The following is a 24,925-nucleotide window of genomic DNA, read 5'->3' as shown; positions in this document are numbered from 1 at the left end:
CACAGATTTCTGCCCATAGCGTTTATTCTGACGACGTCCATGTTCCAATAGCAGAAGTGAAGCAGGAAACTGGGGGTGAGTGAAAGAATCTCTTCTGTCAAAGGCTGTTCATGTTTACATTTTAGGAAAATTACGAATATCAAAATGACAAATTACAAATATCTCTTTAACATTTGAAACGTTTAGAAAGGTTTTTTTCTGATCTTATTTGAAAGCACGGTCAGAATTTAAAAATGCAAATTCCCATTACATTCAGTAGTTTGTTGTTATGTGTGTTTGCCGTGAGCGGATGAAAGTAACCTGTCAATGAAATGATCTTTCTATTGTAAAAGTCCAATTTTAAATACCAATGACAGTAAAGATTTGGGAGCCAGAAAATTTCACTATTTCAAAAAGTCACAGAACAGTTTAAACCATCAAAATCTACATTTCTCATGAGTACACATTTAGTATGTCAGAAACCTCACTTCGTTATACACACTGCAACTAAAATTCCAAATGAAACAAAAATGAGATTTCTAGATTGAAATAAAATAAAATCTTGTGAATCAACACCTCACTATATTCATTAACTCTCCTGCTTTAATTTCAAAGACCTAAAACCCTTGAATTACCTCTGGATGACCCTACTGACCACTTATATCTGATCAGAGCATTGAGCTGTGAGATGCAAAGTAGTCAAACAGTTAAATCAATGAATAGATCTGCGATAGTAGGCTGTCAAGGAGGTTTGCTCTGCACAGCCAGTTGCTTACAAAGCAAGATAGTGAAATCAGCCAGGCAAATTCTGTGTTTTTTAACCTTGTTAATCAGGACTTGGCGTTTGTAGTTCCTCATTCTTTTAATTAACCCTCTCCAGGCAGGCGTGGCAGATTTGCAACAGTTAAAATCTAACAACCTGATTACCCCACATACATATTTTATGAGTTTTTTTTACTCAGAAGTACCACTGCAGGACTTGGTTGTGTATTAGCAACAAAAAGTTTAATTTGAGCCTGAGAGGGTTAATGTACGAAGGATATAGGTTGCATTTCAATCCATAGTTAAATAGAGGAGCCTGTTAACTCATTTCTGGTAGATTAGCAGCCCAGTTATCTATGACAGTAAAAAAAATATTATCTGCCATAGATAACTGGGAACCTGAGATCCCGACTTTCACAACTGAATGCAATTAAAATACATTTGAAGCTTTCAGTTGTGAAAGTCTAATACGAATTTAGTTACTAGCCAGTATCAATAACATATCAATACCACAACTAATTCTTTTGTTTTTTGTTGGTATGTATTTCCTTTTGAGCCAAGAAAATGAGGAAATCTTCCTTACAAAAACAACTTTTGATGTTTTAAAGTCTTATAGCCCTTCACCATATTGTCTTTGAACGTCTCACTAGTGCAAAATTGATGTAACACATTAAAAAAGTAATAATAAATATCAGCCACTAACATCTGTAACTGTCATCTCATTTTGTAATATGTTGATATAGGTCATTAAGACCAATTTTAACTGATACAGATGTGATGTTCAGGTATCGGAGCATCTGTAATTAAATATATAACATTTTTACATCACTTACTTATTAGTAATTCCTTTTAGTGTTCTTATTTATATTTTTCTTTATATTTATATAAAGATTTATTTATATATTTAGTTATATTTCTTTTCCAGTTTCATATTTTTGAATTAGCAGTATTATTAGAAAAACTTATTTCAGTTACAACAGATTATTTATATAAGCAGTTTACTATATATAAAATAAGGCCTGGATTCGATGTCTGCTGCTTTACCTTTGAGAATATATTTTGTATTGTAAAGCTGTGGTGTGGAAAGTCTGGCATTTAGCTAATTTTCAATCAGAGCGTGAATTGTGACTTTGTCTCTCATTCTTTTCAAAATGTCTGGGCTGAGGCTAGGATTCATAGATTATCTAATGAAATGAGGGTCTCAGGATGTATGCTAGACTACTGCTCCTGCGTTTATGTCTCATAAGGCGGTTTAAATTATTCAGCAGTCTGACCCAAGCAGTGGAGCTCCTTCATTCCATATGAGTTACTTATTCAGATGAAGCTGCCTTGGTCATCTTTAAAACAATATCAGAAATATGTTTAATAGGTTTGTTTAAATGTAGTCAAACATGAGACTATTTTATTAATACAACAATTAATGTTTCCTTTGGGTCTATTTCTAAGTATAATTATCAAATAGATTACATAGCTATTATAGTTAGCCACGCTGGACTTGCTTCTTGTTTAACTCATATACATATATTTTGTAAATAAGGTGCTAAACCTGTTTCATCAAGAAAAAATATGCAATACATTAACAATCAAAGATTTTAGTTTACAGAGGTATCAGAGGTTTGTGAGGGCCATTTGTAAATCTTTTCTTGTGTATTTTTGGAATAATTCTTAGTGGATTTTAAGGGTCGTGAGATGCAACTGTTCACAGTTTCCCTGCAGTGTTTCCTTCTTCTGGTATCCACAGTTTTTATTTTTATCAAACGCTTCTTTCATTTCTCTCCAAACATACATTAGATGTACTGTACTAGACAGATGTACTTGGGTACCTGCCTATTATACCTACCAGAGCTGCACAACCATAGAAATCCATGCCATGAAACTCCCAGTGTACAGCCCCAGTGTTGATGACACACCTTGTATCTCAGTTCTTGGATACCTCGCTCTGTAACTTTGTATGGTCTGCCACATTGTAGCTGAGTTGCTGTGGTTCCTAAACGCTTCCACTTTGCAATAACATCACACACACAGCTGATGCTAAAATATCTAGGAAGGAATACCTTTCATGAACTGACTGGTTGGAGCAGTGACATCGTATTACATTACCATGCTTGAATTCAGTGAACTCTTTAGAAAGACCCATTGTTTCACATTTGTTTGTAGAGGCAGACCTCGAGATACTTAAAATCTTCCACTTGGGGCAGTAACTCATCCCTGATGTGGAGTGGGCACTTCACCCTTTTCCGGTTGAGGACCATGGCCTCAGAATTGGAGGTGCTGATTCTCATTCCATAAAAATCTTGTCTATAAAAATCATAAAGAGATTTGGTGAAAAGGGACAAGCCTGACTGCTATTTAGATATAGCTGTTTATAAACTGTCTGTGAGCAGTGTAGGACAGTATTTCTACTATTTTTTTAATAGTACTTAATTTTCAAGAAACATTTGCAACAGAGTTAATTGAGCTAGAAACAGGTAATTTAGCCATTGTTAAGTTGTTAGATGTTTCTTTGTGGATAACAATGGTTGTCATTAACGACTGTCATTCTGCAGTACATGTTTACTTCTTATTCTTATTGCTCTGGCTGCCTCTTTTAGATCTCCTTCTATTTCACCCTATCCTTTTCTGTCACACCAACCCCCTGCATGTCCTCCTTCACTACATCCTCTGATGTCTTCCTCTTTTCCTCCTGCCTGGCACCTTTATTATCACCCTGACACTAATCTCCACCCACTCCACATTGCACGCACTCTCTTCTTTACCTCTCTTGTGCACCATTTGTTGTTTTAGATGGTTGAACCCTGGTATGTAAAAGCATTTGCCCGCACTATCTCAACTCCGCATGTTCATATTTCCAACTGTCTTCCGCTCATTCCCACATACGTACTTTGTCTTGTGTCTATTCATTTTCATTCCCTACTCTCCAGTGAATACCTCCGCCTCGCCATACTCTCCTCCACCCGCTCCCTATTCTCAGTACAGATCACAGTGCTATCTGAAAACACCACAATCCACAGTCTCCCAACTGACCTGATCCGTCAGTTTGTCTCAGAGCAGATCCGTGATATAGTCCCATACCCACCTTGAACCCGTCTGTCACTTCTGCTACACACCTCACCACTGTCTCACTGTCCTCATACAAGTCTTGCGCCAGTTCCTTAACCACTTCTGACTTCATCATGCAGAGCCACAGTTCCTGTCTTGGCATCCTATCATGTGCTTTCTCTAGATTAGAAGGGCACAGTGAAGCTCCTTTTGACCTTCTCTATACTCCATAAACACTCCAACAACCATCGCATCTGTAGTACTCTTTTTCTGCATTAAGTCATATTGCTGCTTGCTGATTGTCACTTTGCTTCTTAACCTAGCTTCAACAACTGCTTCCCATAGCTTCACGGTATGACTCTCCAATGTTATCCCTCTGTAGAACATCCAACCAATCTACAAAATAAATGTGGTCAACAATATACACATGTATATTTCCAGTTGAAGACACATGAATAGCAATCAAACCAGAGTTAACAATTTCCCAACACTTCTAAGAGGTGAAGCTCCTCAACAAAACAAACCAAAAGGAAACTTGATGTCCAAACAATGAATTACACACTTTGGAACAAAGTCTTTGAACCTACTGGGTGGTCTGATTTCTCTATCCTACGTTCTCTTACAGCTGATTGAGCGCCTCCAATACAAGCGCACCCTCATGGATGGGGGCGTCGTGGTGAACCATTAGAGAGGCCCGAGTCATAGACAGGGTCTGGAACTCTGCAGTCCCATTAAGAGACAGTGGAACCTCCTGGATGTGTCGCGCAGCTAGAGATTTGTCTAGCTACGTGGAATTTGTGAAGTTTGCCCCAAATCACATTCTGTAGCCATCCTAAATGCATCTAACTTCCCGTCACAGATTGTGACACAATGACATCCTGTACATATGCTTCGACTGCCCCTTCTAATGTCCTTGCGCAAAGGGCAACTGGTTGTTGTTCATCTCCTTGCTTTTACAACAGAGTGGTACCCAATCCATAGCTGCTCGCATCAGTGCTTACTATTGTTGGCTTGCCAGCGTCGTAATATGCTAATGCCGGTGTTGTAGTCAACATGGCTTTCACTTTTGTGAATACTTGTTTCTGCACTTCTCTCCATGTCAACACAGTGTCAGTTTTGAACAAACCGTTGATTGGGTGCGTGATGGTGCCCAGATAGTGTAGGCTGTGAAGTCCTGCATCGGGTCTTAGCTAAATTTTTACATACTCACAGTTCAATAGCCTCATGTCCCCAACTTTCCACTTGCACCCTGCTGACCATCCAGTATGGAAATCTCATTTGTTATGATTTGGATGCTTGATTTGACCACGATTTCATGCCCTTCCAAACACAACCCTCCCCATTCATCTGTGTTTAAGGGTGCTTCAGTAGCTGTTTACACCACATGTAATTTTTCACTAGAGATCATAAGATAAGATGAGATAACTCTTTATTGTCAAAATTGTAAAACTGTTCCATGTCAGCACTAAACACAACAAACACAACAAAACACAACACAGTAAACAGTAAAGTTGATATAATGTGCAAAAAAGTATGACTTAATTAACTAAGGTATGAATGTTTGTTTCACATTACTGTTTGTCCATGACCTAAGCAACCTGAATCTTTTGCCAGACAGCAGGAGTTTACACACACTCGTGTCCTGGGTGTGTGCAATCCTGTAGCATGCTGCGTGCCCTCTTGAGACGGCGAATGCTGTACAGGTCCTTTAGGGAGGAAAGAGGATGTCCCATGATTTTTTGGGGTAATATTAATGACCCCTTAAGTGCCTTTTGTGTGCCGTGGTACTGCTAGAGGACCATACAGAGATGCAGTATGTTAGCATACAGTGGGGCAAAAAAGTATTTAGTCAGCCACCGATTGTGCAAGTTCCCCCACTTAAAATGATGACAGAGGTCAGTAATTTGCACCAGAGGTACACTTCAACTGTGAGAGACAGAATGTGAAAAAAAAATCCATGAATTCACATGGTAGGATTTGTAAAGAATTTATTCGTAAATTAGGGTGGAAAATAAGTATTTGGTCACCTCAAACAAGGAAAATCTCTGGCTCTCACAGACCTGTAACGTCTTCTGTAAGAAGCTTTTCTGTCCCCCACTCGTTACCTGTATGAATGGCACCTGTTTGAACTCATCATCTGTATAAAAGACACCTGTCCACAGCCTCAAACAGTCAGACTCCAAACTTCGCCATGGCCAAGACCAAAGAGCTTTCGAAGGACACCAGAAAAAGTATTGTAGACCTGCACCAGACTGGGAAGAGTGAATCTACAATAGGCAAGCAGCTTGGTGTGAAAAAATCAACTGTGGGAGCAATCATCTGAAAATGGAAGACATACAAGACCACTGATAATCCCCCTCGATCTGGGGCTCCACGCAAGATCTCATCCCGTGGGGTCAAAATGATCATGAGAACGGTGAGCAAAGATCCCAGAACCACACGGGGGGACCTGGTGAATGACCTGCAGAGAGCTGGGACCAAAGTAACAAAGGTCACCATCAGTAACACACTACAACGGCAGGGAATCAAATCCCGCAGTGCCAGACGTGTTCCGCTGCTGAAGCCAGTGCATGTCCAGGCCCGTCTGAAGTTTGCCAGAGAGCACATGGATGATACAGCAGAGGATTGGGAGAATGTCATGTGGTCAGATGAAACCAAAGTAGAACTTTTTGGTATAAACTCAACTCGTCGTGTTTGGAGGAAGAAGAATACTGAGTTGCATCCCAAGAACACCATACCTACTGTGAAGCATGGGGGTGGAAACATCATGCTACGGGGCTGTTTTTCTGCCAAGGGGACAGGACGACTGATCCGTGTTAAGGACAGAATGAATGGGGCCATGTATCGTGAGATTTTGAGCCAAAACCTCCTTCCATCAGTGAGAACTTTGAAGATGAAACGAGGCTGGGTCTTCCAACATGACAATGATCCAAAACACACCGCCCGGGCAACAAAGGAGTGGCTCCGTAAGAAGCATTTGAAAGTCCTGGAGTGGCCTAGCCAGTCTCCAGACCTCAACCCCATAGAAAATCTGTGGCGGGAGTTGAAAGTCCGTGTTGCTCGGCGACAGCCCCAAAACATCACTGCTCTCGTGAAGATCTGCATGGAGGAATGGGCCAAAATACCAGCTACTGTGTGTGCAAACCTGGTAAAGACCTATAGTAAACGTTTGACCTCTGTTATTGCCAACAAAGGTTATGTTACAAAGTATTGAGTTGTATTTTTGTTATTGACCAAATACTTATTTTCCACCCTGATTTACGAATAAATTCTTTACAAATCCTACCATGTGGATTCATGGATTTTTTTTTTTCACATTCTGTCTCTCACAGTTGAAGTGTACCTCTGGTGCAAATTACTGACCTCTGTCATCATTTTAAGTGGGGGAACTTGCACAATCGGTGGCTGACTAAATACTTTTTTGCCCCACTGTACTTGATAATGACACTTGATATGGCAGACACGTTTCCACAAATATATGTCTATCTGTCTGAACCCATCAGAACCAACACTTTCAACTCCCTATCTATCCTTCCATCCATCCATCCATCCATCCATTCAGCCAGCCAGCCAGCCATTTTCTTCCACTAATTCAGTTCAGTGTTACAGGAGGCATAAGCCTATTCCAGCGGTCACAGGGCGAAAGGCAGGGTAGACCACTGTTGACCCTTACCTTTTATTAGTATTTTTAATTTGGCTAGAAACAGAAACCAGAAGTGAAAAGCTAAAATTAAAATAGTAAAAAAAAAACATAAAATAAAAATAAATTAATAAATGGGTGCTGTATGTAAACTGAAATAGTAAACTGACTAATTATCATGGTTCAAGATCATTTTCTTGTGTATATCCAGTCGGCTTCCAACACTGCTACTATTTTTAGAACACTTGATGAACGACCTGCTCTGTCTCCTTGTGCTTTAGCTCTGCAATGCATACAAGATTTCTTCTAATGTGTCAAAATGATGATCTTTCATCTTGATTTTAATTTTGGGGGAAAAGATAATGTCACAACGAGCCAAACCTTTCACGTGGCAAAAAAATCCTGTTTTCAGTACAATGCACACATTCACTGTTTCCCCTGACGTATAGCTGCTCTCTCTGTTATTTTTTAAACAAAGTACAGCAGTACAGCATTATATGGCTGTCATTTGTTTACTTTCCCCGTCACTCATTTACTACTTCCACAGAAAGAATGAAAGCGAGAGGGGCACGGCTTACCGTCAGGGCCCAGATAACTTTGAAGCGGTAACGGTAATGCTGCAGTGCGTTAATAAAATAAGAATAAAGCATTTAACTGACTAGTATTTCAAGGGGTCTTGACCAGTTGTTCATATATTACAGGTTTGAAGTAGGATTGTACTGGTATGAATGGTATTAATATTGTTAATTTCAAATCTAATGTCCAAACACTGGGAAAGCAAAACCAGTAGTTGCTTGTCAAATGTTTAGTCATTTTCATTATCTACAGCATCATAACACATCGTGTTGCAGATCATAATGCTTAATAAATGTATTAATTGTTTCCAGTATCTGTTTCCATCACTAAATTCTTAATGTTTTAGACATTAAAAATATTTTAAAATATTTGCATTTGATTAAAGAATCAGTGCAGTTAAATAACAACATGGTTTAAAGAGGATAAAACCTTTGATTTGATCCAAACCTCACAACATATCATGGAGTTAATGCAGGGATTAGAGAAATAAGGATTGAGCTCTGTATGACCATACAGCCAGTGATTTTAATCCAATCTCTGAACCCCGTCCACTGGGATGAACACTGAAGACAATCATTTAACATATGGCTGAATGATTATCCATAACAAGGCATAAAAGGTAATGAATCAACAAAACCAGTGGGGAAATGGGCTGATGCCAAATTAATTGATGCTCTTGAGTTAACATGTTTTCTCAATAACCAACCTATTTATTCCAGTTGTAAACATGTTATTAGCACAATACAACTGTTTGGTGGTTTTGATTTCTTGCTTCTCGGACAGCAGTTATTAAAAATGTCTGTTTGAATTGAATTTGCTTAGAAGTTTGTCATAAGGTGCGATACAGGAAAATTTTAGCAATTCAGCACAATGTAGCTTAGCCATACTAGATACAAACCCCTAAGTCTGCATTTAATAGTTAGTATAGATAGCATAGATACTACAGGTACTGATGTGTGAGCCAGTTTAGCCTCAAATTTGCTAGCAGTCTGAATAGGTAGCTGCCTGCAACTGGGGCAAGATATATAGAGTCCCCGACTGCAGACCAGTGCTATACAAAGGCAGACAGAAGAAGATGAGACATGCGTATACCAGGGAACAAAATGCCATAACTGAATGATCAACAACCCCCCCCTCACTGCTGGGAGTCAAGGAGATTGACAGAGAAGGGGATTAGGCAAAATCCACACATACATACAAACAAAATACTTTGTGCACAGTGTCTGCATGTTTCCTTCCTGCTATCTTATTTTGGGTAGCTTCAGTCAGTGATAATGATCAGTTTTATTTTGGGGATGCCTGGCTGGAAGCGCATGGAGGGGCCAGACGTGCGTTGACAGGTCCTGTATTCCTGGCGCAGCGCATGTTCACATGCAGGTCTGATGTGGATGCTAAGTCCTAAAGACAGATACTGCATCTAGGCTGTGGGCTAAAGCTCGAGTCGCCGTTGAACATAAATTCACTAAATCCAAACAGTCACATGACAGCAGTGTCATAGCTTCCAAAATTATTTCAATACAGCACTGCTGTTTGCTCACTAAAGGTTTAAAAGGAAGCGTCTGAATCTTTGTGTCTCAGGCTGGTATAAAAAAACAAATAAGGTTGTTTTTCAGGTGTGTTCTTCCTTTTTACAACTACACGCTAATTACAAATTATAAAATGTTGAGAGAAATATCAACGCTAATCATTTAAAAAATGTGGCTTTACACTTCTCTATATGCTTGTCTTCATCCAGTAGCAGTTTCACAACTTAATTCTCAGTCTCCTCCTCCTCCGCTGTGGTTTGAATGGAGGTGAACTCATGCAGGGGGCTGTGGATGTCTAACATGGCCGCTGTTTGATACCCCCTGGTGCATTAGGGGGGTCGCTACTTATATTTGTCAAGGTCAATTAATGAATGCCGGGGTAAAGCTGGCAGGGTCCCCAAAATGCCCCCGGGGCTCATAAATTACCCAGAAGACACATTAAAGGACACGATTTGATCTCCTCCAATTAAGATAATTTAGATTTTTTCCCCTTAACCAAATGCCTACATAGCACCCAGTCAGGTGTAGCCTACATCACTGTTTCTCCCTGCCTCCCTCCCTCCTTCAGCCTCCATCCTGCAGCCTGCTACACCACAACAGTGGCAACAAACCATAGAAGGATGTCCTGCCTGAGCTAATATTTATTTATTTATATTTTTTTGCTTGCGTTAATGCACAGTTCACCCTGCGTGGCACCTTGATCCGTCATAAAACAAAAGAAAGGGTTTCTTTTTTTTGTATCCCCCCCCCCCCTTTTTTTTTTTTCTTTCTTTCTGATTTTTCTTTTTTTACGCCAGAGGCTCAGCTGTGCCCCCCACCACCCCACCCCTGCACCTTTAAGGCAATGGAGAGGGAGGAAAGCGGCTGCGGAGAAGGAAGCGAGGTTTTATTCCACGGTGCTCTGAGGCAGGGCAGGTTATAAGCGCAGGGACCAGTGTGCGCAGTTTGTGTGTGCGGCTGCGGGGGGAAGATGCGTGTGCTTGTTGCTCGCCGGATGGAGAGAGGTGGCGAAGAGAGAATGAGTTTCCAGCGCAGCTAACAGTCAACTCCATGCGCTTTTTAATCCTCGACAGAAATTCCAACTTTTTACGCATTTTTTTCCCCGCACATACCTGAGATGACACGTTTGCCTCTTTTCAGGGCATAGACTTCTAATTCATTCATTCTTTATTGATTCTTTTCATTATTGGAGGCTTTTTTGGTTCTTATTTTTTATGTTTTTAATATATTTTTTCTTTGATGTTTTAATTTTCTATCCGTGGATTTCGGTGTGCGCATAGGCAGTGCGTCCTGTGCTTTTGAGCCTCTGACTCAGCAGCAGCACAGCTCACCTGGTCCGGAGCGCACCGAGCCGAGCTCCCTCATGTTCCACACAGAGCAGCACTCCGGTACGGGGGGACGGCTGCACTGAGGCCCGGCACGGTGCGGTCAGTCCTAAAAAAAAGAAAAAGAAAGGAGGGGTGAGACGCACAGTTGTGGATCATATACCATCTCCCGTTGTACCAGGAGACAATCAGCAGCAGGAAAAAGCTCAAACCTCCTCCTCTTCATCTTCTTCCCAACGTGAAGGATTGAGAGAGAGAGAGGGAGAGAGAGCGCGCCAGAGGGAGAGAGAGATTTGCAGGCTCCCTTTTCTTATATTGCAATTGACTTGGGAAAAAATAAAAAAGGGGGGAAATAAGAAGAAGAAAGAGTGCGTGGAGAGAAGAAGAAAAAAGCATAAGCTTGGATATTGAACGGAGCGGGGCATGTGGATATTGGCTCTTTTCTTTTTCCAGTGCATCTTGAATGGTAAGTGATGCTTTTGCGCACATCGAACTTAAAGTTTATGCTGATTATCGAACAGAACCAAGCTGCAATTAATATGCGGGGTGGTCTGGAACCATTTCTACTTTGAGGATAATATTTATTTATATTTTGTCCCGGGAAAACGATGGGTAGAACAGGCTGTTGCTATGTCCTGTCACTGACAGTGGGGCTTTTGGTGGGAGGTTGATATTTACTTGCACAGTAACCTTTAATAAAGTGAAAATGTTTTATCCCCTCATACACCTTCGATATTTAACAATAACCTTGTGCAGATAGAGAAGCAGAGAGAGGGGAGAAATGTAGGTTGTGGATAGGTGCAGCCTGTACTGCATGAAGAACGAGGCTCTTTACAGGAATATTTCTATTTTCTTTTTTCTACAATGATTTTTTTTAGTAAAATTTAGGGTCAAAATAATTGGAACAATTATCAGTTTTCATTCTAAATTTGTACAGAAAGGATTATTTATTCCCTCTCTTGAAGCTAAGCTGGGCCTCAGTTTGGCTGCATTTTCATACATCATTTTTAGGTGCCGGATCTGCACTGTTTATAAATCAGATTTCTATTTGTATAAATTATGAAAGTAATATTTTAGTAAATCATTTTGTGGGAACACAGTTGTGTGTTACTTGGTGCAATCAGCCTTTGGTTGTTTTAATCTCTATTCTGCTTTTGAGAGGCATTCAAACAAAAACCGTTATTTGCATGAAATAATTTCTTTATTGACATTCACAATGATTTTCTATTCAAAAATCTACTCATGAACCAAGAAATGAGCTGGTGAATATGTCAGATATTTACTTTCATTCTGTAATTTATTTAAAGTAAAAAAAAAAATTAACAAAATGCTTTGCACATGTAACTGCATGTTTGTGTGCTTTCTCTCAGATCTATTAATTGTCTCCTTGAAAAAGAATGAAAAGGTTGGCCAGTTGTTTTGTGTGTGTGTGTTTCTTTTTTTTCCGGCATTGCACCCGCCATATTAGAAGCACAGACATGGAGTCATTTTGAATTGGGGGGAAAAAAAAGAGACAAGCCCTTATCACCCTTGCCCAAATGCACATCTCGCAAAATGCATCCACATCCCGTTTTGTATACAGTGAATTCCTCAAAAGATTGGCTTGATAAGTGGTAGTTGTATCTTTCTTTGGAGTGGGGGTAACTGATTTTTTTTTACAGCGAACACAGGAATTGGAAAAGGGGGGTGGTGAGGGACACGGGGCTGTGGGGTATAGGACGGGATGTGCGCATGTTGGGGGGCAGAAATCGTCTCGAAAGAAAATTGAGCTATTTTGAAGATCTTTTGAAAGATACGTGGAAGCAAAGGGGTTAAAAAAACAAGACTGGACACAATGTGAACTGAGAGTAGATGATGATGCATCAAGCAAAGATGACAGGAAAACCATTTTGTTGCCAATGTGAAGGGTTCTGTGAAGGCAGGGTTTATTTATAGGAGAGAATGGATTCAAAGCAAATTCTCTTTTTGCTGCAGCCGAGACGAGAGAATTTCCAAGAACACGAGAGGACACTGGTGTTCATTTGAAATCTAACTAAACGCTGTACTGAAATCCCCGTTTGCAGAGCGAGATCCATGGCTTAGCTTGCTTGTGAATGGCTTTTTTCAGTCTCTTTGGTCCAGGCAACAGTGTTGCAAAATGGCTGCTACTAGAGACATCTACATGGAAACTTTGAATGGCAGCAACAGCACTTGTAATTGTGATGAATGCTACGTTCGAGGCTGCTGCTGATGCGGTACCATTTGTATCAGCAGACTTGAATCGTCTGACGCTGACCTTTTCTTCTCATTCAGAGATCTGAGCGTCGTTTTTGTGTCGGAAAGTAGAATTGACCAGTGTTCATTATGATGATCCCTGTATTTTTCCTGTGCCATGCTAAAATTGACAGTACACAGAATTAAAAGGCTGTGAGTGGTGATGTTAGATGCTATTGTTTCTGCCGTGCATTTGTTTTCAGTGGACAGACCTGCAAAGACTGCACTTAACGAGCCATTTCCATCCGAATCGTACATTTTTACACCTCTTGTGGATGGAGAGATGAAGCTTTACGAAATAAAGGCTTTTAGAGCTCTGGTCTGGTACAGGCTGCTGAGGTTGTCTCTATGGAGACCTGGGTAATGAGTGTTGCTGCAGTGTGGGCTTTGGGCTTGACAAACACTGCACTCTGTTCAGGTGACCTGATCAGTGCTTCTCGATACACATCACGGCCTTTCATTAATTTTCAAAAACTGATACACGTCTGTGCAGGTGTCGTTTGCATGCACTATATTTGCATTGGCTCTTAATAGAAAATGTATTTAAAGATTGCAGCTCCTGGCTATTTGCACAGCTTTTCAGTGATCATTTATGAATAGTATCTACTGTACAAACTCCATTTTGCTCTGAATTGCTGTTTTCCAATTTGAGGACACATTTGCAAGCTCATCTACAAGAGATATAAACAATTCAGCACTGTAGAGAGTAAAATCTGCTGTAGAGTTCACTCCAGTGGTGCTTGAGCTTTTAAAGTGCTCTTACAAAAGTGTCTATCCTAAATGGAATAGGAAAAACATTCCAGTTATGAAGAGAGAAAATTGGGGAAATGGCATAATGTTGTTTTTGCTTAGCTATGCCGGGGGGGAAATCTGACACATGCTCAATTGGACACTAATAAACTGTGTAAATATACAGTGAAGCGCCTCAATTGGCTCTTAGTATCACTCTGTGCATGTTTATTTTTAGCTTTTAGCTTGGGATGGAAAGGGGGATGCTGGAGAAAAGGTCTTTATCGTGTTATCAAACATGATTAATGTCGGAGCAGACTTTAGTTTTCCTCAGCATTTGTTTCTGTTTTACAACATCGTACTGCAAACTTTTCACAATAACCAACAACTGTTTCCAGTTTTAAAAATATAAAACACCAAGACCCAGGAATATTTATTCAGATATGAGCAAATTATGTAATGAAACATCACTAAACTGACATAAATCAGCGATGTGTATCTGTACACAGTGGCTCGGTCATACCTATATATTTTTATATTCATATCATTGTTCTAATCAGTAGAGCGTATAGTTGTAAATTTCTCACACTAAGTAACAACTTTCATTTGCTTTCCACAATATTTCCTGTCACAGAAGAGTGAAAAAGGAACTCGTGTTGGTTGTTCAGGAATTTGATCCATGTTATGTAAAAGATTGTGTTCCTCATCAAATATATACGTAGTTAAAAAAACACTCAAAAAATGATTCATTCGATTCAATTCAGTTCAGATTTTACTTTCATACTTTGGTAGCAGCAGTTGTTTTAAGGTGCTATATACTGTAAGGTAAAGACTCTGTAGGACTGGAGAGAGAACTCCAATGATCACATGATCCCATATGAGAAAATACTTTGCGACACAGGGAAGGAAGAACTCCCTGAAAGCACACAGCAAGACAAAGCTTATTTTGCCAACATCTCATTGAAGTTACAGCATCTTAGTCTTAATTTTTCACAAGTGTACCTCAGCGCAAATCACACATCACTACCTTCAATCGAAAAGAGTTTTCTGAAGATAATCTAGGAGGCGCGCTTCCCTGAAACATTTTACGACCAGACTAAATGTATTGTACACAGCTAAAATGAATTTCCTTATCTGTAATTTACAAGTGGAAAAATGTGTCTTGGGTTTGCTATTTTTAAATTTGGAGACGACTGCACACCAAATTTTCCTCCTATTTTACAGTTTTAGCCAATCGTCACCACACAAAACAGTGTTGCTTAGAGGTCGCATCAGGGCCAGTAGGAAACTAGGTCTGTGCAGACTCTGGTCTTTTGGTATACATCTGTCACTTCACATAGAGACAGAACGGGTTGACGGAGTCACAGCAACACACATCAGCAAACAATAACTGAGCTCAGTTCCTCAGTAGCACGTTAATATCAGCACACCAGTCAATGCAATGTAGGCCACTGGGAACATGAGTTTAAACTCAGCGTGTTTACTCTGTAAGTGCATAGTTGTCATGTCTTGATTTTGTTCAGTTAGGATCGGCACTCATGCTCGAGATAGTCATTTCTGACAGCTGTATTCATACATTCATGTTTACCGTTAGTAGAAACTGTAAAGTCAATATATTCTAAAACCTAAATGCGTTTATTATGAAATAAACAGTGTTTGTGCTCTTATATTAGCTGAGAGTGTCGCAGTAGGATAGATTTCGTTCACATTTGTTGTTTTTCTTCAAGGTGTTATGAAATCTGGTTCATTCGGTAATGTTAGAAGGCATTAGAGACTTAGTGTTTTTGTGGACTCGCTAATCACTCCGGGATTTGTCCGTGCCATCGGATCGAGGTTTTTTTTGTTTGTTTTTGCCACTGCATGCTTACGCCTTAGCTTGGCTGTGAGTAGACTCAAGCATATGTTAATGGATGCACATTGAACTGTTAAAGGTTTCATTTAACCCAGACCAGAATGCTTAAGGAGATGATAGTGTGTAGTGAGGCAGAAAAAGAGGAGGAAGAGAGGGGGGAAGAGGGACGCACACAGTCAGCTTGTGTTATGTGGTATCTAAAACTCAAAGAGTCATATCAAATCGCCCTGCTTTTCCATGCAGAAACAAGATTATTCTCAGCTTTTTTTTTACACTTATGAAGACTGAACTGCCTTTTTTATCCTTTGTCCAGTTAAAGTTCATGGCTGCGAGTGCCACAGCCCAAATTAACTGGTATAAGTGACAGAAATTGCTCGAGCCCTTTGTTCTTGACATTGTAATGATAATTCAGAGCATCCTGCTGCTTTTTTTTCTGGTTCTAGTCCATATTGCAGCTGACAAGTGTGATAGTTCATTAAAGATATATGAAGATAAACTTAATAAGGTTAAAGTACAAAATGCTATGCAATCATTAGATCAGCCAAGCACTACAACATGCATTCAGGCTTATGGGTGTTTCACAGCTAAGTGGTAACTATAAAGGTTGTTGTCGGTGCTTATGGCTATGGTATTCATATACAGCACATCTGCACATCTAGCACTTAACATGGACTCACAGATTAAAGGTAATACTCAAAAGTATTGAATGACATTTTGACAGAATATTGGCTCAGATCAGTTTTGCACAGTTTAACTGATGGATCACTGCAGTTTAGCTTGTTGTCTAACCTGATTACCAGAACATCTTTGACATTTTGCGTGACATATAAGCTGCATTCTTCAGAAATGGCCTTGCGTGAGTGTACAATGAGACAGTGTTACAGAGCAAGTAAAGTGGTTAAAAACAATGGACTAGAGTTTCCGGTACATCTTATCGGGACTAGTGATTTAACAAGATCACAGTTACCTAAGTTATTTGCATATGTAGGCTTTCATTAGAAAATAGGGCAGTAGGTTAATGCTGTGACCAGTCAGGTACAACAACAGGTAACATAAGCTCTCAAAATAAAGACCTTGGCTGTTTGTCCTTGAACTTGGAGGATTTTATTGAAATGGACTTCATTTCTAATATTCCAGATAAAATGTTACATTTTGACTTTTATTATCTAAAGCATGCAGTGTATCACTGTGAAAGTAGTGAGTTTAGCATATGAAATACACTCTTGGACTTTATTTGGTTCATCTGTTAAACTGCCCTTTAACACAAATGTCTAATCGGCCAATCACATTGCAACAATTCACTGCATTTATCCATACGGGCATAATCAAGCTCAAACTGGGCATCAGAATGGTAAAGAAACGTGGCATGGTTATTGGTGTCATACAGGTATGTTAAAAACTGCAGATCTATTGGAGCTGTACCGAACAACCACCTCTGGGGTTTGCAGAGAATTGTACACAAAAGACAAAAATATCAAGTGAGCACTGTTGATGTCAGAGGTCAGAGGAGAATGGCCAGACTACTTTGCACTGATAAAAACCAAATAACCACTGGTTACAACCACGGAGAGCAACATGCTGAATGTTGAAGCAGCAGAAGACCACTATGGGGACCGCTCCTGTCAGCTGTATCCACAGAAGTTTAGAGCTTGGCTGTGGTTATCCATCAGGTATAAAAATAAATAAACACCAGAGCCAAGTTCTAGACACATTATGGAGTGGCCCCTTCTACAAATGGAATCAAAACTCAATCCAAGGGCACCAGTTTAGCTCAGCTGGACTGAGCGGGCAACCATATGCTGCTGAGGGCGGCCGACCCGGGTTCGAGTCTGACCCGCAGCCCTTTGCCGCATGGCTTTACTGTCAGTCTTCACTGTATCTGTCTAGTAAAGCCAGTAAAAAAATATTAACAAATATATTAAAGGGAAAAAATCAATCCAAAAGGGAGAAGAACACTAAACTTGTGCCATGATTCGGTTGCAATGAGCAGATATGAGGTTAAAATTGTTGACAAACACTGTTTCCCATCAACAATATTTGATAATGGAGCATCTACATAATGCACTGAATTTATATATGTTTACACTTACCGTTTTGCCTGATTTGAAATTTTCATATTATTTAAAAAAAAGTATGTAGAACAGACAAAAATGATGCAACTACTGCAAAACAACACAGATCTGTGCACAGATCAGATTGCTGGTTTTACCTCATAGACCACAGAGGGAAGTTCTCATTTGTTATCCCTGAGAAGACGTGAAGGGATGTCAGCAAATTATACTAAACTAACACTGTCTAAACAAAAAAGAATGAAACCAAAATGAGACGTTTACAACAGAAGCATCTGAAACACAGTAATATTACAAAGTATTCCTCTTGAGCTTCACTCCATATCGATTTCATGCTGTTTACACATTTTCACGTGAACAAAGTGAACGACTGCGTTGCTTGCGTTGCAATGATTGCTGCCTGGGATGAAACACAGAGGCAAGAGGTTCAAACAGCATCTCATTCATGTCAGTAATATAAAATACCTCAAGCTTGCAGCAGATTAACAAGACCAATGATGGCAGACACAGTGATGGAAGCATTTTTGCATGTTCGTCCAAATTCGCTGTCCTTGCGTTAATTGTAGACTTTAGAATGTGATTTCATAAAAATATTAATTGAGTCTTGCCCTGAACAAGTGGGAGCAATGTTCTGCTAAACTAAATTATACTGCTGGGAAATGATTTTATCAGATTTTATCAGCTGAACTCGAATTCTGTGGTCAGTTTGTGTAGAGGGGGGAAAGCTAAAAATGAACCATTTTAGAATAAACCTTCTTTATGGGGGGAGGTGTTTACAATAAAGATTACCCAATGTTAAACCATAAAAGACAATCACTGACAAAATAGAAAATACTCACTTGTAATTTCTTCCTCTGTGGCTGACATATTCATTAAGCATACCAGACCGTGCTGATTAACATTCACAGTCCAGCTCTTTTCCTGTAGCCCAAAATGTGTAACATTTTCAAACATTCTGGCAAATGTTTCATTAAAGTGTTGCTCGCCCCCAGCTCCATTCCGCTCCAGTCTCAGCTCTATCAGGCCTTCCCCAGAAGTGATTATGCTAATTGCTGTTTGATCAGATGATTAAATTATAATTTGATTAATCCCAGGCACTAAACGCTCTGAATATGTTGATGTGTGTTTTGCTGCCTGGCAGTGTTTGCAGGGCCCCTGTCACCGGTGCTGCCAGTATAATTCACACAGCTCAGGTATAGGACAGGGAGTACGCGAGGCTGCGTCGGAAGGTAGTTACGGACACGAATGAAACAGCGGTGTTGATGTACAGCTGCGCAGTAATCACAGAAAACATGATGGTTAATAAAAGCTCACTCCCATCTGTGTGCTGATTGAGTGCAGCTCTAATGCAGATATCTGCCATTTTCTCAGCCGTCGCCTGTCCCTGTTCCTCTCAATTGACTGTGTATCCGTCAGAGTGATTTATATTAGTGAGGGTGCAGATAGCCTCGTACAGGACTGCATGGTTTTTTGAAGTTCTGTAAAGCTAGCATTGCTAGTGTGACTGTGACTTCTTAAACCTCCTGACTGGATATAAATGAAAAAGCTAAAGTACAGCTAGACACATGAAAACATCACATATTCTAAACAATCGTTAAGAACCACAAAAATCCACGCTTAACAAATTGGCTCACAATTTTTTTGCATAGAAGCAATAAGGATTGTCTTTTCTAGTGGGGTTACTAAAGACAAAATGCTGTTGCCTCAAAGGGAAATGGTGGGCTGATGAGTGGAGGAGGAGGAGGGGGGGGAGGGATGAGGGAGACAGTGATGGGAGGGGAGCGGTGATATTTTTCTGAGGCAGAAGAGTATGGCCGTGAGCAGAAAGGCAACAATGTCTAGTCATCTGACCCACAATCCCATTTAACCCCAGGACTTTGATTTGCCCTCCACTGTTAACTGCCACATTTCGCCTCCTTCTTTCTCTCCTGCAAATGGCATTCACTGTGCCCCGGGATAATAGGAAAACAACATGGCAATGAAGCAAAATGTCTTCCTGTTATAGCTCTCTACAGAGGCGGAAAATTCTCTAATCTGTTCGTGTGATACACAGTTAAGGAAATTCTGTTGTGTTTATTTTGATACAATAACCAGTGCCTATGAAAGACCATATTTACACAACTGTTTATATGTTCATCTCTATAAGTCCAGTAAATGAGTGAAATAAATACATCTATCCATTTAGGGCTCAGGAAAAATACATCTGCCAGTACTTGTAACACACCAAATACACTGTATGATTTTTACTCGAAGGATTAAGCAGCCAAGCATCTTCTTTTAAAAGTTTCCTTTGTACTGATCGAGCATTTTAATCAGAAGTGGAAATTTACTTTTTCACCAATACAACATCTCACCAGTCAAAGTTCACACATGTCCCACACATTTGCACTCGTGTTTAGCAGACCGAATGAGTGAGCATTGTTGTTTCTTTCCTTTGAAACGATGAACATGATCCCAAGTATTCTGTCGGTTACGAATGGAGCACGTGTCTCATCTAAAAACATGTCAAAGTGATCAAAAGGTGGAAAGTGAAATACACCAGAGCTGTCTGAGCTTCAGTAAACTTCTCACCCAGTGGTGACTAAACATGTTGGCATGAATGACCAAAAGCTGAAATCCAGCATATGTCAGATCAAGTCAAAAGGACAAACAGGTTAGTGGTGAAGTACACTACCGTGCTTTCTCTCACTTTCTTCTCTTTCTTTCTCACAGAGAAACAAAATCCAGCTGTACTGTAATTACTCTGCTCAGATGCATACCAAACGTCTTTTCTTTAGGCTCTAAGCTCCTGTGCTGTGTCACAGTACCAGTACTGTGGATGATCTTCAGGCTGTCAGCCTTCCTCCTCCAGCAAATCTCCTCATTCATCCCTTCCTGCTGGGTTTAATGTCCTCCTCCTCAGCTCACCTGAGATCCTCTTTCTCTCTCTCTCTCTCTCTCTCTGTCGGCTCAGTCAGTTGAATGGTACTTGATGGTATAGCGAGCAGAGGTAGGAGGAATTTTACTCAAACAGAAATAATGCCACTCTCCCACCCTCTAACAGCATGCACAGCGTATATTGTGCCTCACTAGATTTTATACAAATTTAAGTCAAGTGCTGTAGCACTGTTCAGAGATACAAGTCAAGAACTCACGAGAGCATCTCTAACTAAAACATCCTCTCTCAAAAAACGTACTCCTATTGCTGAAATAGAAAAAAAAATACCATTTTCAGTGCAAAATACGCAGTCATGTTAACGTTCTTGGGGTGTACTCGGAGTGACTGACAATATTCTCTTTTAATAAGTACATTAGTTCTTGTACAAAGAAAATTAAGTTAAAAAATACTTCAAGATCTTAGGGAAAATGTATGAATTTGGTTTTTCTAAGCATTATGCTTAAACTAATGCCTCTAAAGCCAAGTAATTATTATGACAAATTGTTTAAGTGAAGGGTAAAGAAAGAATCGCTTTATGGATGTTCTGGGATTTGTGGAGTTCAACTGATTCTTTGAAAGCCTCACAGTGATCTCATAACTGCAGGTTGCATGAAGCTATAAGCTGCAAGCATAACATTTATCTTTCATCCAGAACTGAGATAAAGACATTTAGACATTTAAGTCCAAATTTCAAATTTCCCAGAATGTCAAACTGTGTTTTTAAAAAGCATTATTTGAAATGGTCATTGTCAGTTGATTCTAGTACGGGATATCCCACCCACACGTGTCCTGGCTGTAGAGCAAGAGCATGGCATCTCATGCTACATGTGCTGTACCGTGTTTCTCTCCATCATGGAACAGATGTTATAGACGTCTGTGAAGGTTCAGACCCAGCAACACACTCAGACAAAAACTGGTTCACCCGAAAGACAAAACTCCAAAACACAGACTTAACAATGTGGTGTATGCTGTACAGTGCAGCGAGGAATGCTCAGACCTCTACATTGGACCGGTACCGGTCCGAGGCCCGGGGGTTGGGGACTGCTGAGGTAGAGGACCATCAGGGGGTCCTTTTGTCCCTCTTTGGGGGGAAACTCCCACTGGGGTTAAATCTGGGACTCTCCACCATTTGGCCTTAGAACTGAAGAAGCTTCTCAGATGAGAGGTGAAACGTCTTCAAGTAACTTAAAGAAGTCCAGATGCTTTTCTTTCCAAGCTCCTTAGACTAAGATGTTATAGACATAACATTTTCTTTTTCTCTCAGCCCATGGCTGTTAGTAACTGTCAGTAGGCTGGCCATATCTCAGCTTCTACTTTAGTTTACCTGGTGGTTAACAAAGTAACCCTAAATGTGGATGTAACACAAGGCAATGAAATGAATGAAGCCTGTCTATGAGGTATGTTGACTTATTATTAAAAGGTGCTAGAATGGTGTTGCTAGTTGTTCCTGCTCACCTTGAACCCTGAGTGTACCTCTCCACTGTCACCTCCATCTAACAGAAGACCACCAGTCGTTGATCCTTCCATTACATCTTCTGCTGGCAGACTGATTCAGAGCCAAAAATAAGAGAAAGGCGTGGCGCTGAAAGGGAAATCTAAAGGTAGTTCTAGTTATAGGGCTTTGGAGTTGACGTCACGCCGCAATGCATTATGGGAGCGCAGCGCCATTTTCGGGGTCTACGAATCAAACCAAACACACTGTGTTGGAACGACGACTACAAGAAAGATGCTTAAAAGCAGCTCAAAAGAGAATGAACTGTATAGAGACCGATTGCGTCCAGAGGCGAAGCGGCGGTACTTGCAGAAAATAGTGTGCATTGGAAATGTGGACCCGTATGAAATACGGCCGTGGAGTAGAAACCCTGAAGACCAACCGCTACTGACGTAGCCTGACATATGTTCGTACCTTGTCTGTGGAGTCAGCGCGTACAAGTCGTCATTCAAACAAAGGTAAGTCAGCTCGAGTACTGCAAGTGAAATGCGTTTGATTTCCCTGCAAACATTCAGATTAGTGCAGCATAAATTCATTCATGAGGGGAAATTACAGTGAGAACATGTGGAGGCTGTTAGGTGGATAACATAATGAGTTCAGTGCATTGATGTGACATTGTCCTGAAGGATTGTTATTCTTTATGATTAAAGAAATTGCACTAATTTATTCATATTTATTATAAATAATCCTAATTATACATCTTGCTTCCATGTTTGTATCCTGTGTCACTAAAAATACATTTTATTTTAGTTTTATACATCGATTAATGACCTGCAGAATCTCCTTATCATATTAAGTGATTCATAATTGTCACTATATGCTTTCTCCATCTCTAAAGTGATGACATCCTTGCATTACATACTTTAGGTTCATTTTCTGCAGGCAGATTTAGAATATAACATGCAGCATTCTATAGATGGACACATAAAGAAATGAAAAATTACATGTATGTGCTAACTTTCTAAACACTTTGTTACATTTATGATAAAGTAGATAAAACACATTTACGTCGGCCTTGGCTCATTAGTTCTTGTCTTTAAATGAACTTTGTCTGTGTGTGTTTCAGGTCCTGCACTCTCAAAGACTGAATGAACCAGCATTGCAGCCATGGGTCACTGTGAGCATCACAGGGAAGGTTGAAACCGCCCACTGCAGCTGTATGGCCGGAGTCGCAGAGACCTGCAGCCATGTCGCTGCTCTTCTGTTTAATGTAGAAGCAACAGTGTTGATCTGTGGCACAAGGACTGTTACAGATGAACCTGCATACTGGGTTTTGCTGGGCAATGTGACCAAGATACCGCCAGAGGTTGGCCATAAGATAGACTTCTCCTCTTCAGCTGCCCAAAAAAAAGGCTCTCAATCAAAACATAAACAGACCATCTGTAGTGACAGGGAAAAGGAGCCGTCCTCAAAACAGAAAAATCCCACCTGCTACTGTGGAGGAGTTGTCACTGCTATTGGATACTTTGCTGGAGCACAGTAAAGCTGTGGGTTGTGGGAATGACCCATAATGTTTTATCTAGGGGTCTAGATTTATGCCTGTAGTGCACTGCCGTGTAAATAATTTGCATTTACTGAATATATACCGACTGAGTCCCACTGTTCAAAAGTTGAATAAAGAAACAAACTAATTTTTGCCTTTTTTTTTTTTATTAAAACCACTTTATAGAACATCACATCAGTTACAATGATGATATCATTTATAGTTTACAAATGACAAAATGTTTACACAAAATCATGAGTGTTTACATGATATCACCCACTACTAACATTACTTTATTTACTGTATCTTTTGAAAAAATAACAGCACAAGACTTAAGAATATTTAACAGGAGCAGGTTTCATTCTTCTCTGGTTTTATTATCACACTGTTCACCAAAACGCAGCAAACCTTCACCATCTTATCCAGGAGGGTCACCTCTTCACCCTCACATGGAAGAAGTCATCTGATTGGCATGGTGGTATGTTTGCAGCAGGTCCCTTGTGTAGCACTGGAACCCAGTCATGATGTTTCATCCATTTCATTAGCTTGTTTGCTGCAATAATGCCAAATAATTAGCAACTCTATAAATAGAGGGTAGTTCTGCAAAATCACTCAGTAGGATGTTTGTTCTAAATTGCTATGACCTCAGAGCGCATAGAAAATAAAACTAATAGGCTATAAAGAGAGATATGAACATATTTAGAACTTACCGGAATGAAAATGTCTGGAGCACCAACAGATATTTGGAGATGGAAGAGAACTGGATATCAGCTCATCTCACAGCTGCTATCCAGGCTGGACGCCTTCGTTTGGTAACATCAATACACGAGCTGCCTCATGTTGCTTCCAGGTTGGGAAAGAATTAAAAGATAAACCCTTTTCAACCTTATTCTCTTGCCGGTCGTGTGACCGAACATTGCAGCCGACCACACAGCAAATACGAACCATGGTTGTTGTGTGTGACTTCGCTCCCTTTTCACTTGCGCTAGACCCCCAAAATCGGGTCAAAATCCTTTCCACGCCCACCCCCCGTGACATCACGCTCCAAAGCCCTATTCGGCCCCTCCAAAGAACCGATCGACAGCTGAACAGGGAAATATGTCATCCATACATGTCCACTGTTAAGGTTTGGAACAATTAAAGCATCGGAGCGGCAGCAATATTATCTGGTTACAATAATAGAGATGTAAGCAAATGTACCCTACTTTGTTGTCTTGGCCCTCTTGAATTCAGTGCTTTGGTGGGATGAGCCAAGGGTATTGATCCTTGTCAGCTCTCTGGAG

The 24,925-nt window shown here is 40.2% G+C and overlaps 1 protein-coding gene across 2 annotated transcripts in view; it reads left to right on the top strand.

The window, feature by feature from the left end:
• The first annotated feature begins 10,403 nt into the window (after positions 1 to 10,403).
• Positions 10,404 to 24,925, top strand: part of dscama (Down syndrome cell adhesion molecule a) — a 116,636-nt gene continuing 102,114 nt past the window's right edge. For both annotated transcript variants that reach the window (XM_086307814.1, XM_086307813.1), the window contains exon 1: positions 10,404 to 11,313. In XM_086307814.1, coding sequence (XP_086163940.1) covers positions 11,271 to 11,313 — 43 coding nt within the window. In that variant the 5' untranslated portion in view covers positions 10,404 to 11,270. The remainder of the gene's footprint in view (positions 11,314 to 24,925) is intronic.

The sequence above is a fragment of the Aulonocara sp. 'chitande type north' Nkhata Bay genome, linkage group LG10 (genome assembly GCF_057382095.1).
Source record: "Aulonocara sp. 'chitande type north' Nkhata Bay isolate Kocher_YH1m ecotype deep benthic linkage group LG10, A_spYH_male_GT1.1, whole genome shotgun sequence".
Lineage (NCBI taxonomy): Eukaryota > Metazoa > Chordata > Actinopteri > Cichliformes > Cichlidae > Aulonocara > Aulonocara sp. 'chitande type north' Nkhata Bay.
The sequence above is the reverse complement of the archived record's forward strand: the minus strand, read 5'-3'. Positions and strand labels throughout refer to the sequence as shown.